Source organism: Phalacrocorax carbo, chromosome 6 (assembly GCF_963921805.1).
Source record: "Phalacrocorax carbo chromosome 6, bPhaCar2.1, whole genome shotgun sequence".
NCBI classification, from domain to species: domain Eukaryota; kingdom Metazoa; phylum Chordata; class Aves; order Suliformes; family Phalacrocoracidae; genus Phalacrocorax; species Phalacrocorax carbo.
In genome coordinates, this window is record NC_087518.1 from 41,997,688 (window position 1) to 42,014,503 (window position 16,816).

At 40.8% G+C, this 16,816-nt stretch overlaps 1 protein-coding gene across 3 annotated transcripts in view; it reads right to left on the bottom strand.

Annotated features, from left to right (window-relative positions):
• Positions 1 to 5,147: 5,147 nt before the first annotated feature.
• ROR1 (receptor tyrosine kinase like orphan receptor 1) overlaps positions 5,148 to 16,816 on the bottom strand; it is a 174,535-nt gene continuing 162,866 nt past the window's right edge. For 2 of the 3 annotated variants that reach the window (XM_064454901.1, XM_064454900.1), the window contains 2 exons: positions 12,776 to 12,987; positions 5,148 to 8,160 (listed from right to left, as the gene is read on the bottom strand). In XM_064454901.1, coding sequence (XP_064310971.1) covers positions 6,736 to 8,160; positions 12,776 to 12,987 — 1,637 coding nt within the window. In that variant the 3' untranslated portion in view covers positions 5,148 to 6,735. The remainder of the gene's footprint in view (positions 8,161 to 12,775; positions 12,988 to 16,816) is intronic. The other variant, XR_010373427.1, reaches the window with a different exon arrangement.

Here is a 16,816-nt window from a genome sequence, read left to right on the forward strand (position 1 = left end):
GGCCAGTGGCTGAATTATCCCACAGCTGTGCTGAGAGCGAGCATCCAAACGTGAGCGACCTGGCAGTGCTCCTTCCATAGGGACCCATCAGTTGCAGACCACGCCATAAAGGCAGCACTTTCTGCCTTCCACAGCTCGGGACTGGCCCAAATAAGCTTACTTGCCTTTACACTGAAGGTGACTGGAAATAAATGTTATCCTAGTTCCTGTTAGTTACTGTTTCAAAATGTTACTGGATTTATGGAAATAACTACAAAACATTTGAGGGTGTATAGACACATGTACACACATATATAAACAAACACACGCACATTGTACAAGCATGAGTTGTGGTTTAAAAATTCATGTGCTTCTAATCTAATAGATATTTCTGTTTTGTTTTAAATTCCTCAGCTGAGTGAAAAAATAACCCAGCCTCTTCATATAGGTTATAGGTTGCAGCATTGGAAAACGTTGCTTTGTGCCTTAAGATCAATACGCATTAACCAACAGTTGCGGTTCCCCTCTGCAGGAGCAGACAAACCATTGGGTTTAGGGTACAAATCAGAAAATTAAGGCAGTACCAGGTTGCCAGTTCGAAACAGTTAGACACCATTCCAAAATGTGTTGCACTGTTAAATGGAAAATAAAGGACACCACAGATGCTTCTAATAATTCCAGTTTCAAGTCAATTTTCCCTCCTTTGTCTTAAAGAGCTTTTGATGTGTAGTCACAATATTGTCTCTCTCTCTCTGTTTTTAATAATCTTATATTACCTCAGCAATATAACTGTCCTGAAATATACTGAACTTTAATCTTTGAGAGATCAAACAGGAAGAAATATGATGGGATAGAGAGTGAGTGACTTGGGGGCAATATTCTCTCCTCCTATAAAAGACAGCCCACAGCAAGATAAAAATTGCTTCTCAGATTCCATCTTTAAGAGAGGCTTTCAGGCCCGTGGAGAGAGCAGACTTGGGGCCACAAAAAAACATCACCATTGAAGATGCAGCCAAAAGAAAGCATGCTCTCACAGAACTCAAGGATGTGGTTTGGGTGACTACATGCTTTAAGATTGGTCCCAGCACCCTCAGACCTCCTTGGTTTAGCCATGCTCTGCAAGTCTAACAGCTGAGAATCGTTTGGCTACTGTCTTTTCACAGGAATTAATGTGCTGGCTCTGTCTCAAGCAAAAGAAATATCTGGGACAAAGGTGCAAGTTTGCATACCATGAAGACATTGTGCTATCTGGGGAGGGGAATTTAGGAATCAGTACCCAGATCTTATGGGCACAAAGGAGGTGCTGTTTCAAAATACATCTAGTGCTTTCTCTCCAAAAGACATTTGTTCTCCATCAGGTTAACCTGGTTTCCTCGTTTTTCCACTGCGGTTCTCCAGCAGAACCAGAGGTGGTGAAATTCAGCTTAGCATGGCTGCTCATTCCATTCCCTGACCACAGAATTATGATGAATTAATATTCTAAAGAAATACTGGTTAAAATATTGTAATATACAGTAAAGATGCTTTAATTTTTTCTGGCACATAAAAAATCGACCTTTTTTTTGTTTATTGTAGTACTTTGAACAAAAGACAGTTTCTGAATAAAATTGTTCTTTTGAACAAATGTGTTAACATGCTTCTTTTTGCTGGCTTGGGAACCTGGTTTGTAACAAACTGTGCATGCATCAGAACCTTTTGTGGACTTGTGCTGCAAGATTTAATTTCTTATGGGTACAGATTGAAGGTACAGGGTTTCATCAAGTTCATTAAAACTCCTAAGGACTCTCCAGAAGGTAGAAAGCCTGATTCAGACACCAGTAAAATCAGCGAAGACTCCTGCGGATTTCAGTGTGGTTTATGTCAATCCATAAGGAACAATGAGAAGTATATTTTTCACAAAACTGGCCTTCCTATGACATTACCATCTTTGCCACACGTAGACAGCCCTCTCTCCCTACCTGCAGCTTTATCGAGTTCATGAATTTCTAAGAAATATATAACATAACCAGTTATTGTATCTTATGCTTGCATGGGGAGGGTGGATGATAAAGACATAGCTACCTTAGTCCTTTGGCGTACCTAACACCTAGTGTGACACGGTGTGCAAAGATGGGGGGTGGCTTAGCCCATCACCCTTTTCCTACGAGCACTCCCCAGTGCCTCCTGAAAAGCAGTCCTGGCTATGTAGCTCCCCTCTTTAGCCTGGGCTGAGCCTAGCCTACTTTGACCAAGCTAGGCCTAATGGTATGAAACAGAAGAAAAGAGGTATCCTTTGGTCAAATGACTCCACTTTGTGAGGAGGCAAACTGAAAAGAGTGAATCCTGCCAACGAGTCAAATACCTTCTGATAAATACAATAACCAGAGCCAGTAGATGTTGAAGGTACTCATTTCACAGAACTGGGTCCATAGGGAACAGCATGTGTTTGTACTTGAGATAGGTTTTGTATTGCCTGCCTTAGTGTCAGGAGTGCTCCGAGTTAGGTGGACATTTTAAAGTTCTCCTGGTGAATGTAGGTTACAGAACAGTATTGGAACAAGCAAGTGTAATAGAGTATTTCCAAGCCTGCAATCTTCTTGGATATCCTTATTCATGGAAAGCAAACAGTAGATTCCTTTTTGACAAGTTCTGATGCTCTGGATAAACACATGCTGGTATTTCTGAGTTTTCCAGCCCAAATTTCTGCACAAGTAGTTATCTGCTTTACTTTCTGCTTGCAATCCAGAAAATGCAGAAACCCACTATAATCACTCCTCCATGGGAACAAAGGATACAAATCTCCATTTCAGTCTCTGCATATTGGGTTTAAATCAGCAAATATTTATTCTCCTTTACAGAAATATAAGCTAACCCAGAGGGAATGAGATTCTCTGGATTGTAGGCTTACTAAACAGTGTTTATGCAGTTTTATTTCCAAACCTCTAGAGCTTCTCAAGCCATTGCTGCATTTCCAACAGTCTTGGCTGTCCTATCTCTTTGAAGGAAGAAGGGGTGATGATTCTAGCATGTAGCACTAGGAATCTGGAAAATTCCCTCTTCCTGCGTTTGCCACGAAAATAGCTTTCATCTGTATGTCTGCATTCCCACCTGAGGAGTAATTCCTTAATTTCTGGCAACATTTATTTTCCACATTATCTAATTGAGTTTTAGAAGATTTTCTTCCTCTAATCTCTCCCCAGTGAATTCCTGCCTCTCTGCGTTAGCATTTGTTCCTTATGCATCGGTCGTGAGCCAGACCATGATTTCAGCCTCAAGGTTCACAAAACTTCACCCTCTGAGAGAGGGAGAGAAGGGCAGGAAGAGGTCTTTGCAAGAGTTTTCAGGTGTATTGTTCAGTTCTGGTTTACATCTGTGAGTCTAAAAATCTTTTAACCTTAAGTACCCAGCCTACTTTGAAATAAAGGAAAAACCCTAAATTGAGCTGTGAGTGGGCTTGCACCAGAGCTCGTTTTTTTAACATAAACCCACAAAGTGTGTGAGGGACTATTTTATGACTCCCATTGCTGCTCCATTAAGTATTAGGTTACTGCTTTCCTATCAGGGTGATTAAAGCTAAGTATGCAAATTCACAGCTAAGCTTACCTGTGTAAGATGGCAGTCCTGTGGGAGCTAACTGTGTGGAGTACTGATGTGAGGGCGGTTTGGCTTGAGCGTGACTCGTGCTTATTTTACAGAATTGACCTGAATTATAGCATTAAGCCTAACATGTTCAGATTTGATCTGATGGGACACTTATCACTTGTCATCCCAACTGGCAGAGACCATCTGCCCAGATGTCTCGGGACCTGGCTCCATGGTTGTCTTTTCCAGTCTGTGCAGATGAAGAGAGCCTCCTGAAGGTACTTCCATTTTCTTCACACATTCACTCAGTGAAGGCTGTTTCTTGACAGTGATGAGCAAATCCTTTGATATCGCTGATCATCATACCTCAGTACCTTTTCAGCCATGGTTTTGCACAAGTATGTGTGTCAGTTATGACGGAAAAGATTCCTATTTCTCCATTGACTTCATGTACAGCATGTTCATTACTGAAGATTTTGCAATAACAGCATAACCTACGAACCACAGACCTGTTTGGCTGCGTATAGTTTCTTTCTTCTTACATATATGTTTCTGAAACCATATTCTGAAGACTGCCTTTAAACTGGCACTGTTGAAATTTCAAGCCCTTAATGGTACAGGCTAAGAAATCCCATAGGAAAAATGGGTGAAAAAAAAGCCTGCTTCCTTCACGGTGCATTTGATGCATAAGATGCAAAAGAATTGTTTGCACTGGTGCAACCACTCAAAAAAGCATGCAGGAGTAGATGAGAGAAAAGATGGATCAAGAACAACAATAGAGTTTCTGTCTATTGAACAAGATGCTAAGCGAGCGCTGCAAAGCTGTGTATGGATGTAAGTGAGAAAGCAATTCCCTAGCCTCTGGTTATGCTAATAGCTATGGCTCAAGAGAAAAACATCTCATCCATTCCTGTAAAACACCTCTGTCAAAAGTAACTTTTTAGCCTTTGAGTCTGATAGCCTGACACAGATATAGAAGGTGATAAGGTGTAATTATTGCCTGAATCTTCAGTCAAAACTCAATTTTAGCTAACAAGTAATGTATTTCCATTACTGATCCAGATGTAAATTCAGTCCACATGGAAGCTGACATCTCAAATTCAGAAAGTATCTCAGAAGTCATAAAAGTCCTCACTATATAATTACTGATGGTTCTTAATCTGCAAGGACAGTTTCACACCTGTGCAATGGAGAGGATGCTTGACAGCTCTGGATGCAGCTGCGATACAACGCACCATGAAAGTTCATACGATGCAGCAGTACATAAAACTTAAGCGGGGGGCTGAAAGGGCGATGCTGGCCTTTGGTACAGAGCTAAGCAGCACTGATGAGATCACAGCAAAGACTGTATCATTCTCACAAGGTAATTATGCCGTCCCACTTCTTTTGTGTGCTGTGCAAATATCTGCAGAGTCAAATAGTCATTTAAGCCTCTGCATGTTACCCCGAAGTAATCTGTCTGCAAGTATTATTTGCAACACTCTCGTCCCATTCAAGTGACCGTTTCAGTAGGCTCCCTACCTGGGCTGAGTGAGCAGATTTTAGCTCTCTGTTAAATACAAAACTTTTCAAATATCTTACACCAAGATGGAGGAAATACTGATACGTTTATGTTAAACCAATGTTTTAATAAACAGCAGCATAAAATAATCAGTGTTTAATATCATCTCTGGCATGTGAAATACAAAAATGCACATATCAATTATAAAATAGCCTTTGTTATTACATTTTCATGCTTGCCTAATTGAAATGCCCGTAATTAATAAATCAATCATCAAGTAATACAGTGATTAAATGCATGCAGTGAAAACAAAGAAAAATATTTGTGTAAGGTAGTGGCTGAATATCACCATAATATATTTCAAGAACATCTACATCAGGTTAAAAATAAAAAGAAACAGACCAAGATATAAAACGCAGAGATGTATTTTCACTTCTGCTGTACAAAACATTATCACACTTTTGTGCAAAAGGATAAAAATAAAGTCATATTATACAACATTGTCAACTGAGCAAAAGACTGTTTTTGTTCCGTGTACAATAAAAATACTATTCAGTACAAGAAAGAGTCTGTGAAAAACTAACGTACACAGCACTTCTGTAACTCATTAAAGTGGTTTCAAATGAATAATCTAGGTTGCTTATACCTGAATGAATTTTTAGTAATTATACAAATGTCATATTTCTAAGTTGAACGTTAACATTAATTCACATTGTTAGAAATGATAGACAAAATTGCTATCAATGGATTTGCTGCCTGATGGAATGTGAGTTTCCCTTTTTTCAGGGTTACTGGAGTCATAGTCACTGAAATTACACATTGATCTGAAACAATAAATATTCCTGGGAAAACTGATTGTCATATATAAAATTGCAGTTTGGAGCCTTTCCATTAAACAGTTGCACAGCAACAAAAGGATATAAAATTTCTGCTTTAACTACTAGATTATGAAATGTTATCTTTGAATAAGTTGATTCAGGTTCTGAAATTAAAACACTTTAATTTCATTTCCTTTAAGGCAATTTCTTAGAACTCCAGCCATCTTTAGCAGCCAATGGCAGATGATTTTTGGAGACTGCGAGTTGAGAACTCAAGCTATTGTGCTGTCATATAAATGACTTTTTTTGGTCTGAATATGAACTCAGACTCCCAAATTAACAAATGACCAAAATCCTACCTGACGTAATTTATCCAGCTCTCAGATCACATATTCGAAACACAATCCTTGACTGCAAAATTTACAAATATTTTAACTAGCTATTGGAATTGAAATTGCACACCCAGTAGATCTCCGAATATCTGCATCTCCTAAAAAAGAGACAAATATTAAAATATGTTTTCAGTATAAAAAAAGTTTCTGTGATTTAAACCACATCAGAGGTTTAAAAAGCTGTGAAAAAGCATATGATAAAATGTTTCTATTTAACAAAAAAATCCCCCTTCCCCTTTTTGAATTGTTGGTGGCACTTAGAGAAACAATGCGTCCATTGACAAAGCTGAGTATTCATACCACAATGATCTTTACCTGGTTGAGTCTGCCCATCCTGTTAAGCAGTTAAACTTCACAGAAGATACTTGCTGCAATGTCTGTTAAACAACCAGAAGAATCTTTAATAAAATATTTGAATATAAATCTTTTCTACGACCTTCTAGTTTGTATTGTAAATAGTTATATGTACAAAGGCCTCGCTTATTTACAATTCAGCTGAAATCATAGAGTCATTAGGTCCATGGACACTGGAGTCTCCTAATAGGGAAGACTGCTTTGAGTCAATTTTGTATGGTTTTTGAGTTTTATTTCCAAAAACTGTAATACCAATCCCCCCTGGATGACTAGGAATCGACATATGAGATAGCAAAGGAATATTTGCTTCCTGGTTGGATCCCGAAGACGGCAAACTAGTGACGTGACCTGTGCTAGTCGATCCACTGGCGCTGCTCGGAGAACGACTCTTTGGAGGAGGACAGTGCTGGATTACCCTGGGTGGACCTTGCGGCTGGTAGTGGGCAGCTGGGAAAGCAGCATATCCTGGTGGAATCGGGTATCCATTGATGGGGATATATCGCTGGTTTTGAGGTATTGGTGGTCCGATGAACCCGGCGATTTGGCCTTGTGGTATACCTTGTGCTGGAAACATGTAGTTAGGGTACCTAGGATTACTGAGATTACTAACTGGACTTGCGCTGAGGGAAGTCGTTTGAGTGGTGGCATTCCCACCGGAGGGGGTAGTAGAACTAGTGTGACTTGAAAGACCCTCCCACGAGCGCAGCCTGGCATGGATTTCTTTAAATCGTGGCCTCCGGGATGGCAGATCATGCCAGCACTCTGTCATCAGGCTATACATTCTGGGAGGACAGTCTTCAGAGCATGGCAACAGTTGTCTTTTCCTGATCATCTCTATGACTTCTTGATTACTAAATCCATAATACGGTTGAAGTCCAAAGCTGAATATTTCCCATAAAACAACTCCAAATGACCAAATATCTGAATCGGAAGAGAACTTGCCATACATAATTGCCTCCGGTGGCATCCAGCGAATTGGCAAGAGAGACTTGTTTTGAACTCTGTAATAATCTGCCGAGTAGATTTCTCTTGAGAGTCCAAGGTCTGAAATTTTCACATGTAGCTGTTCGCCAATTAAAATGTTACGAGCGGCGAGATCTTTATGGACAAAAAAATGACTTGATAAGTACTCCATCCCTGCTGCAATCTGGACTGCAATATGCAGGAAATCCCCATGGTCCAGGCTGGACTTTACAGTCCCATCCTCATCACTGCTGCATCCAACATCGGAATGCGGCGATCGCATGATGAGAAACTCGTGGAGGTCTCCTTGGTTCATGTACTCGAAAAGCATGCAGACAGGTTGCTCCTGGGTCACAACACCTAAGAGGCAAACGATATTAGGGTGATGGAGCTCGGCCATTAGAGATGCTTCTTGTTGGAACTCTGCCCACTGCTGGGGGTTGTTAAAGTCTTTTAATGTCTTGATAGCAACAAGCTGAGCATGATCCATGCCTGGAAGGTAGAGATGTCCCTTGTAGATCTTGCCAAAAGCACATTCACCCAGTTCTTCCATGAAACGAACAGCAGACAGAGGCAACTCCTTAGCCTTACTCTGTTAAAGAAAAGACAGAAAAACACGTCAGAAAAAGAGGACTGAAAATGTACTTTTAAGAAAAAGATCTGTTTGTACAGGAAGTCTGAAAGCCAAGCAGACTGAACCGGAAACTCCCAGGGCCGCAGGCCCATTTGGCAACAATCCTGCTCACCCCTGCAGGACGTGGGCACTGTGCAATGGCACCAGCCCCAGGCCAGACACAGCCTGAGGTACACCGGTAAGCCAACATAGGCAAAGCTCAGGGCTGAGTGCCTCCTAATCTCTGTGCACCCTGCTCCAAAACTAAACTTAGAATTACTTTTTACCCTCTACACAAGATCAGATACAAGTAGATCTAAATATATGCAGGGGCCATCAGCATTTCAGCAAAGGCATTTATATACTTGGGCTTGGGTATTTATGTACTTAGAATTGAATCTGACTAATTTCAGGAATTGAGGCAATTCACATACTTTAAGTAAGTACATGCTGAAGTGTTTTCTGGGCCAGGGCCTAAAGTTTCAGCAGAAAACATTTTCTAAAAAAACTATCTCCTTGTAGCCAATTCTTCCTCAACTTTGCTATTAACCCTTCAATGTACAGTAGACACTATTTCTGTTCACACATGACTGAATGTTCAATCCTGAAACACTCAGGACAGAGTCAGCTGGAAAAATGAGAATGTGGTCAAAGAAGAAAAGCAATCTTTTTAAAACTCTTGTTGTTATTCAGGGTGCATATATTCACTCTTAGGCCATAAAGAAGTTGTATTATTTTCAGACATTAACTTCCACATGTGCTTGTAACACCTACACCCAAGCCCCACTCATCTAGGGTTCTCAGTATAGCCATAGGTAGCAATTTAAGGGTAATGAGTTTGGGATGTATGTTTCGTAAATTAGTGTAAACATTAGCATTTGCGTTCCTGAAATAATATAACAGCAGCTTTACAGTGGCAATAGAGGTAAAGAACTGACATTTTAAAAAATCGTTTTAAAATACATTTTTGAATAAGTGAATTCTAATCAGAATGGCCACTTATGACCTTTAGACAACTACTGAATTAATATTAATATTATTATTAATATTATTAATAATAATAGTAATAAAGCAGCCATTTGACCAGGGAACCAGTAGACTCAATGGTGATGGCAGGAAATTAGCTATATTGTTGAGGAACAGATGGTTTATATTACACAAATCCTTTAGGCTAAAACTTGTTTAGGTCTGGCATATTGTAAATTATATTTTAGTAATGAAAGTGAAATGACCTCTGTCTGACCTGAGGCTGGGTTCGTCTGTTTGAACCAACATAGTGGAAAACTATGAAAGAAAATGAAGTCATAAAGTTTTGGCAGGAAGGGCTCATTTCAAGTTAAGCTGTTATAAATCTGCTTAGTTTTTGTTTGACAAGTATTTGTCATACATCGGTGTACAAAATGTAAAGAAGTGTAAAATACATATGAGGCAGCAAGCCAAAGTAAACCAAGTACAAAGGGAGAACAGTAAGAGTGAAGCCCATGGCCTCTATCTTTTTATCGGCTCCTTCCATTAGGTGAATGACAAGACGAGATTAGTTTATTATATTTTTTGAAGGCAATTAAAATCCCTTAAAGCTGAAACAGGCTTTTGGATGAAACACTAACATTTTTATTTGTATGAGCAAACACACATCTACCTCAGTTGGAGCTTGAAGGCTAAGTGTGTTTTTACCCAAAGTTGACATTAATACTGGATACAGTATTTAAAAATACGATTCTACTTCCTTTCTTTTAAAATTTTGTTTGAAAGGCAATCAAAACATTTGAGACAAGCAGAGCTGTGTTTCCCAGTGGGAAAATACAGAATTAATAAATAAGATGGAAAACTTTTTGCAGCATATGACTTTGAGCATGAAAACGGTGCGGTCTATATTTGCAAAGATTTCTGGGCAAGTTGCTTTCCTATGTTGTATGCATAAAGCATTAGTGTGTCAGCAATCTAGTTAGCAATTGTGACCTCATGGAAATGATGCTGACATTCCCATTACCTTTAGTTTAGCCAGGACTGTACCCCAAATATCTAGAATGGGGACCAAGAAGCAAATCCAAATTTAACAAAATACTCCATGGAGGTGGATGCAAGATGCAGTTTTGACAATTAATTAAATGATTTTTGTACTATTACAAACATTTTGATATACAGCTACTCTAAGCTGTAAATGAAAGCTGAAAGTAAGAACTTTAAAGGAAAATCAAGATAAATTCACACTGGGCCAGTGTGTGTGGGACTGAGGGGTTAAAATACAGAATCATAGAGTCACTAAGGTTGGAAAAGACCTCTAGGATCATCAGGTCCAGGCATCAACTCAACACTACCATGTCTCCTAAACCATGCCCTGAAGTGCCACATCTACACATCTTTTAAATACCTCTACGGATGGTGACTCCGCCACCTCTCTGGGCAGCCTGTTCCAATGCCTGGCCACTCCTTCAGTGGAGAAATTTTTCCTAATATCCAATCTAAACCTCCCCTGATGCAGCTTGAAGCCATTTCCTCTCGTCCTATCGGTAGTAACTTGGGAGAAGAGACCAACCACCACCTCACTACAGCCTCCTTTCAAGTTGTTGTAGAGAGCAACAAGGTCTCCCCCCCAGACCCCTCTTCTCCAGACTAAACAAACCCAGCTCCCTCAGCCACTCCCCATCAGACCTGCTCTCCAGACCCTTCACCAGCTTCGTTGCCCTTCTCTGGACACAATCCAGCACCTTGATGTCCTTCTTGTACTGAGGGGCCCAAAACTGAACACGATATTTGAGGTGCAGCCTCACCAGTGCCGAGTACAGGGGCACAATCACTTCCCTGCTCCTGCTGGCCACACTATTCCTGCTACATGCCAGGATGCTGTTGGCCTTCTTGGCCACCTGGGCACACTGCTGGCTCATGTTCAGCCGGCTGTCTACAACAATAGACTAAACTGTCTGGCCAGCCTGAACAGATACCCGGCACAACAGTCCTGGTGGCATGACATCAGCACCCAGTGCCTGCCACACTATTTAAAACAGGAATCCTAGTGTTAGCATGACGCGTGTGACGCCGCACGAAAACTTCTCTGTATGCAGTCTGTATTACTAATGGGCAAAAGCAGCACTGCATTTTCCAGCACAGCTGCGCAGTGGATTTACTTTTATCACTCTCCCATTCTTTCTGTTAGATGGTGGTGAGCTGGAATTTTCCTCTGCAACAACTTTCTGTGCCTGACCCTGCTGCACTGAGACTGCGGCTCCATAGACACACAGGGCAGCACCCCTGAAAGAGCAATCATTGCCTGGGTGGCACAGCTCCATCTGTCCCTGCCCCTTGTAGTGTACCCCCTGTATAGAATCATTAAGGTTGGAAAAAAACCTCTTAGATCATCAAGTCCAACTGTCAACATCACATTATCTCACAGGATAGAGCTACTTAAGCTCTTTTCCCTAGGCTGCCACAATTAACTCTTTATAACCTAATTCTATAAACTTGACATTTAAGGGCAAGCAACAGCAGCATCCCATAGCTGCTTTATCAAACTTAAGAAAACTACTTCAGAATTTATTCAGAGCTGAACACAGCTCCTGAAATACAAGGGTAACCTTTCCTGATGCTGAGTGACTAGCTCTGCTGAAACAATACCTGTGTCAGCAATATTTGAAGATTAGAGTTCACATTGGAAACTCAATAAAATCTGAATTTGGATACATTTTGCTATGACATTTTTTAAGAAAAATATCACCTTACTCAAAGGCATGTCTGACTGTTTCAGATACTACAGTCTACACAGTTTCTATTCTAATTACTTGTAGATATTGATTTTCACTCTGAAATGCTTCAAAATAACAATCTCCATCAAGTTGTTGAAGAGAACGGGCATGGTGTGAAAAACAAGGCAAATACTCTTCCCAGGGCATTATTCTGCCTGTAGGTGGCAGAAGGCAGTTACAGCCCCAAAATGGGTGATACATACAGGTTTGCAAATTGGCTGCTCTGCCAATAAACAAAGAGCTCAAGGTTAATCAGGCTTAAATCTTAAATGATTTTAAAAAATGCTTCATGAACCTGGGACTACAGTGAAGCAAAACAATACCAGCAACGAGATCTGCTATGCACCAGCTGTGCTGGCCTGAACTGCAGGCAGATTTTTGAGGCTCTGTTTTGGTAATTTCTCTTTTTAACTGAGAGAATGGGTAAGCCTGAAAAAACAAGGAACAAATCTTTCCAAAGTGATTTCAGCTGAGTGAAAGATGACACATGACTACAGCAGACCCCTGAAAAATTTCTCTTGAGAAAATGCTGAATCACATCTTTATCTGCACTACTTTCTATCTTAAATGAGGCAGTTTAGATATGCTTCAGTAATGGGTTGTTTTCTTTATTAAAGAAAAACTCCAGCTCCTATCTATCCACATACATGGACACATAGGAATTACCTCCACAGGTCCAGCACACTTGCTATACTGCTGACGAGAAAAGTCCTTACAAAAATTACAGCTAAAGGCATTCTGCTGGCAGAAACTGCAAGCTGGAAATCAGCTTAACCTTTCAGCACTGAGTTAATCAAAGTATTTCACTCCCTGCATTTACAGACAGCAAATACTGAGCAGAAATGAGGGATTACCTTTGGTTTATAGGCGTTGAGCATTGACATCTCCACATTTTGTCCTCTTACGTGTTTAGGCTGTCTTTGAATGGGAGGGGAGGATGACTTCTGATTGTTGCGACAGATGCAGATGAAGAAGAAGAGCAAGGCTATGGCCAGGGGAATAGTAACACTTGGCACCAGGATATACAGGATTTCCATTTTATTCTTTTCCTTGGAATCCTTGTAATCTGGTTCAGAAAAAAAACACCCAAAACAATGAATGAAGTATCCCACGGAGTCAAATACATTCCTGGGTCAACCAGAAGTGTTAAGAGGACTAAAACTTCCAGGTAATACTACTGCAATCCACCTTGAATGCTGTTTTATTTCCTTAATATTAAAAGAGCAATTAATTCTGTTGAGTAACATTTCTGTAAGTACATAGAATTCCCAGGAACAACTTCCCTGCAGCATGTCAGTTCAAACCTATTTATGGTCATGAAATAGCTGAATACTGTGAGGTGGCATTTGCTTGGGGTGAAAGGAAGTAATGGTCTAATCCAGGTCCACGGAAAAGAAAGGCTGTGGTGGGATTATGGACTCCTTATTTTAATATGTATATCACATGTATATATCCATACATATATATGTAATATGTATGTTGTATATGTATTATTAATATGTATATTATTTTAATATGTGTGTATTATAATATATTATTATACAAGGTTTCCTTAATCCAACAAAAATATGGGGAGCCGTTAAAAAGGATTGTTATGTTCATTCCTCCTGTTCTCAACATCTTCTAGCACCGGCCAAAGCATTTGTGTGGCCACCCAGGGCACTGGAACAAACAACTTGTGCATCTGAAAACTTAATTTCTAGTTAGTTTTAGGTGCAGGAGCAGGATGATTAGGAACTCTAGAGCAGAAGAAATGGAGGACACCTGGGAAACAGGAGGAAATGCATGGAGATGGCAAGTAACAGAGAGAACAGTCCTGTTTTTATCCCAGGAAGTCAGGAAAGGGGTTTGAAAAGCCTGAATACAGACAAAATCTGTATCATAATCTTAAAAAAAAATCTTAGATATTGAGGACTTGGTCTTAATAGGATTAACAGGCTAACGGGAAAACCCACCCCTCTACCAACTATATACTAATAGTGTGTCATCTGAGCAGGGTGGCAAACGCTGGCACAAAGGATACAGCAATGATGGTTGAAAGGAAAGGTAAAGCATGGATAAAAGAAGAAGGATCCAGAAGAGGTTGGGAAGCCTGTTTATTTAACATAGTGCAAATGCTAGCTGCAATATTTGCTCCCTCTGCACACAGCTCTCTTCACAGCCAGGGAGTGAGTGATTAATTTTAGAAACATGAAACGCTCTTCTACCACTGCCCAGCAAGGCATAGCTGGGACATCAGACGCTCACCTACCTCCAGCTGGCTCTGGTTTCACAGGGCGCGTTGCTTAGAGGAAAGGTGCAGTGGGAGAGGAGAGAGAAGCTTCAGGAAAGAGCTCCTGTCCTTGTGTTTTCGCAGCACCCACTTGCGTTGACAAGGACATACCTTCCAGTCAGACTGCTCTGAGCACAGGGACGCTGAAACCTGCTTTGCTTTGGTATTTCCCAGGAGCATTCATAAAGTTTAGGGTATAATTACACATGGATTAACACACTAACTATAGGGCACCCCAAGAACTTTCAGGATCACCTTGAGCAGCGGGACTGGTGGCCGTTGCCTGGTTATTTCCGAGGGAGATGGTGAACGTCTGCAGCAGCATCAGGCTTAGTGGATTCTGGCAGAATGGGGAATGTTTTAGTATTCCTACAGGGTCATTTCGGTTTGTTTGTCTGTGTTTTCCACGCTGGATTTTTAGAAGTGCTCAGAAGCCCACACCGATATCTTTTACGTACTTAATTAAACATTAACTTGATCTGATGCTTGGGTTTGATTCAAATTGTGACAGAGGCAAAGTTCAAATGGTTCTGGATGTCACTTTGCATAACCCCTCTCCTGTTACAGGCTTGCGCTGTCCTTCTGCTCCCCTCACACTGCTTTTTGACCATTCTTTTTAGACTAAGTTGTGCCATCTGTTTTTTAATTGAGAGGAGAGGTAGTCCAAATATTTCTACAGCCTTTGGGAAACAAGAGAGGACTGAAGAGCTGGCCCTGTTACAGTCTCCCTGTGTCCAGCAAAAGGGCAGTGTGTGCTCTTGCCCTGTCTTCAGTGAATGTCCAGCTCTACAGTGTGGACCCATTGCGAGTTTCCTTCGTGAGTTGCTACCCTGTAGCACGGACGCACAATCAGTGCTTTGCCCTCTCCTTCAAAACCTCTTATGTTTGCCTTTGCTAAGCCTCACTCATGCTCGAATTGCTCCATGTTTCACATCTTCCTACATTCAGGTTGACAAACTTTTATGAAATGAATCTATTGCAGCTTGTGAGACAACTGAAAGATACAGCTGAAGAAAGAAAAAGAAAGCATCAACACGAGGCAGACAGAGACCTGGGCACTAGTTCATCACCTGAGCTTTTCCAGTCAAAGGCAATTATTATTCTTATTAAGTAGCAGCCCCTGCCATGAAGCCTCATTAGGATAATAGGTTTCTTGGGAGCCACCCTAATTAAATCCATTTCCCATCTAGGCATGTCCTGGTGAGGCAGAATGCACAATACTTATTAAAATGTGTCTGAAATGGCTCTTTCAGCCAGTGAAAAACCAGCAGAATGCAAGGCCCACGTGGTATTTTGGTTTTAATATGCAGATTGGCATTTAAACAATTAAACTACTACTCATCTGATATAGCTCTATTTGTCTGTATTTAGAATAATAATGCCATATAACCCAGTGTACAGCAAGTACCATTTAAGGCAGTGGTGAGAGGTAATTAAAACCCTTGTCAGGAATTCTTCAAGCCAGCCAGCCTATCTCATTTATTATCTAGTAAAATGTTCAAATCAGAGACTTTTGCAACACATCCAAAAGTGTCCTGCTTTCAGCTATTTCAGATCAAAAGACTGAGCCAGTCCTGGGATCTCAGAGCCCATCTCGATGGGGCCTGATAAGCAGCCCTCCCATCAACTCTTAATTGCCCAATTATCCAGAAGTGGTAGAAAACACAAAATGCACATGGCTGAAAGGTCGCACAGCGACAGTACAGTGGAGTACAGAAAGTTCAACAGCATCGCTGGTGGTGGACATGCAGAGACCCCTGAGCTTGCCCAAACTGAGCTGCCCAAACCCCCTGGGTCTGAGCTACATCTCCTCACCCGGACCGGACCAGCCCAGCCATCTGCGCCTGCAGCCGTGCACCTCCCAGGGTGGGGAGCCAAGAGCTGACAGTACGCTAAGGGGAGTCCTGCTGACTGCTACTTAGATCCAGATTTTTGTACTGAAGGGCTGAAAAAGATCTTCAGAACAGTTTATATAGATTGAACTACTCTTGTGTAGTCATTCTATCGCTGTGCCTAATTACAAGAAAAACAACAGAAGATAAATGCGCTGAAATAATAGCAAAAGAGATACAGGACTCTAAGAAAGTGTATAAGAAAGTTAGAGAAGGTTTGAGATACACGTGATAATAGCCCAGACTGACTGCCTTTCCCCTGTTCTACTTTTTTAGTAAGAACATAACTTAGATCCCATTTTGGCATAGATTCCCACCTTTCCATTAATTGAAAAAGACTTCGGAGCAGGGTCAGAACATGTCTCACTGCAGAAATGTTCATAACCATAACCAGAAATAATTTCATTTGGTTCTGGCTATCGAACAGTAACATCAAAAGGTATCTCCTTTCCAAGGGGAAAGGTAACGTTACCGTGACAACTTGTAGGCAACATAAAATTTTGCATGAAACTTTGTACCGTGAATTTCCAGAACATTTCTGGGTGCATTTCTGGCATGTCCATGCAAATAGCTATATTTTTTTCTTGGCACACTATCAATGTTGTTATGTTTAAATGCAGACAAAACAATTAGGAACCATTTGTTCAGGTCTTCCATCCACTTCCCCTGGATCTCAGAAAAGCAGAATAAAACGAGAGCTGAATCTCCATTTTTGTTCATTTTGCGCAGCT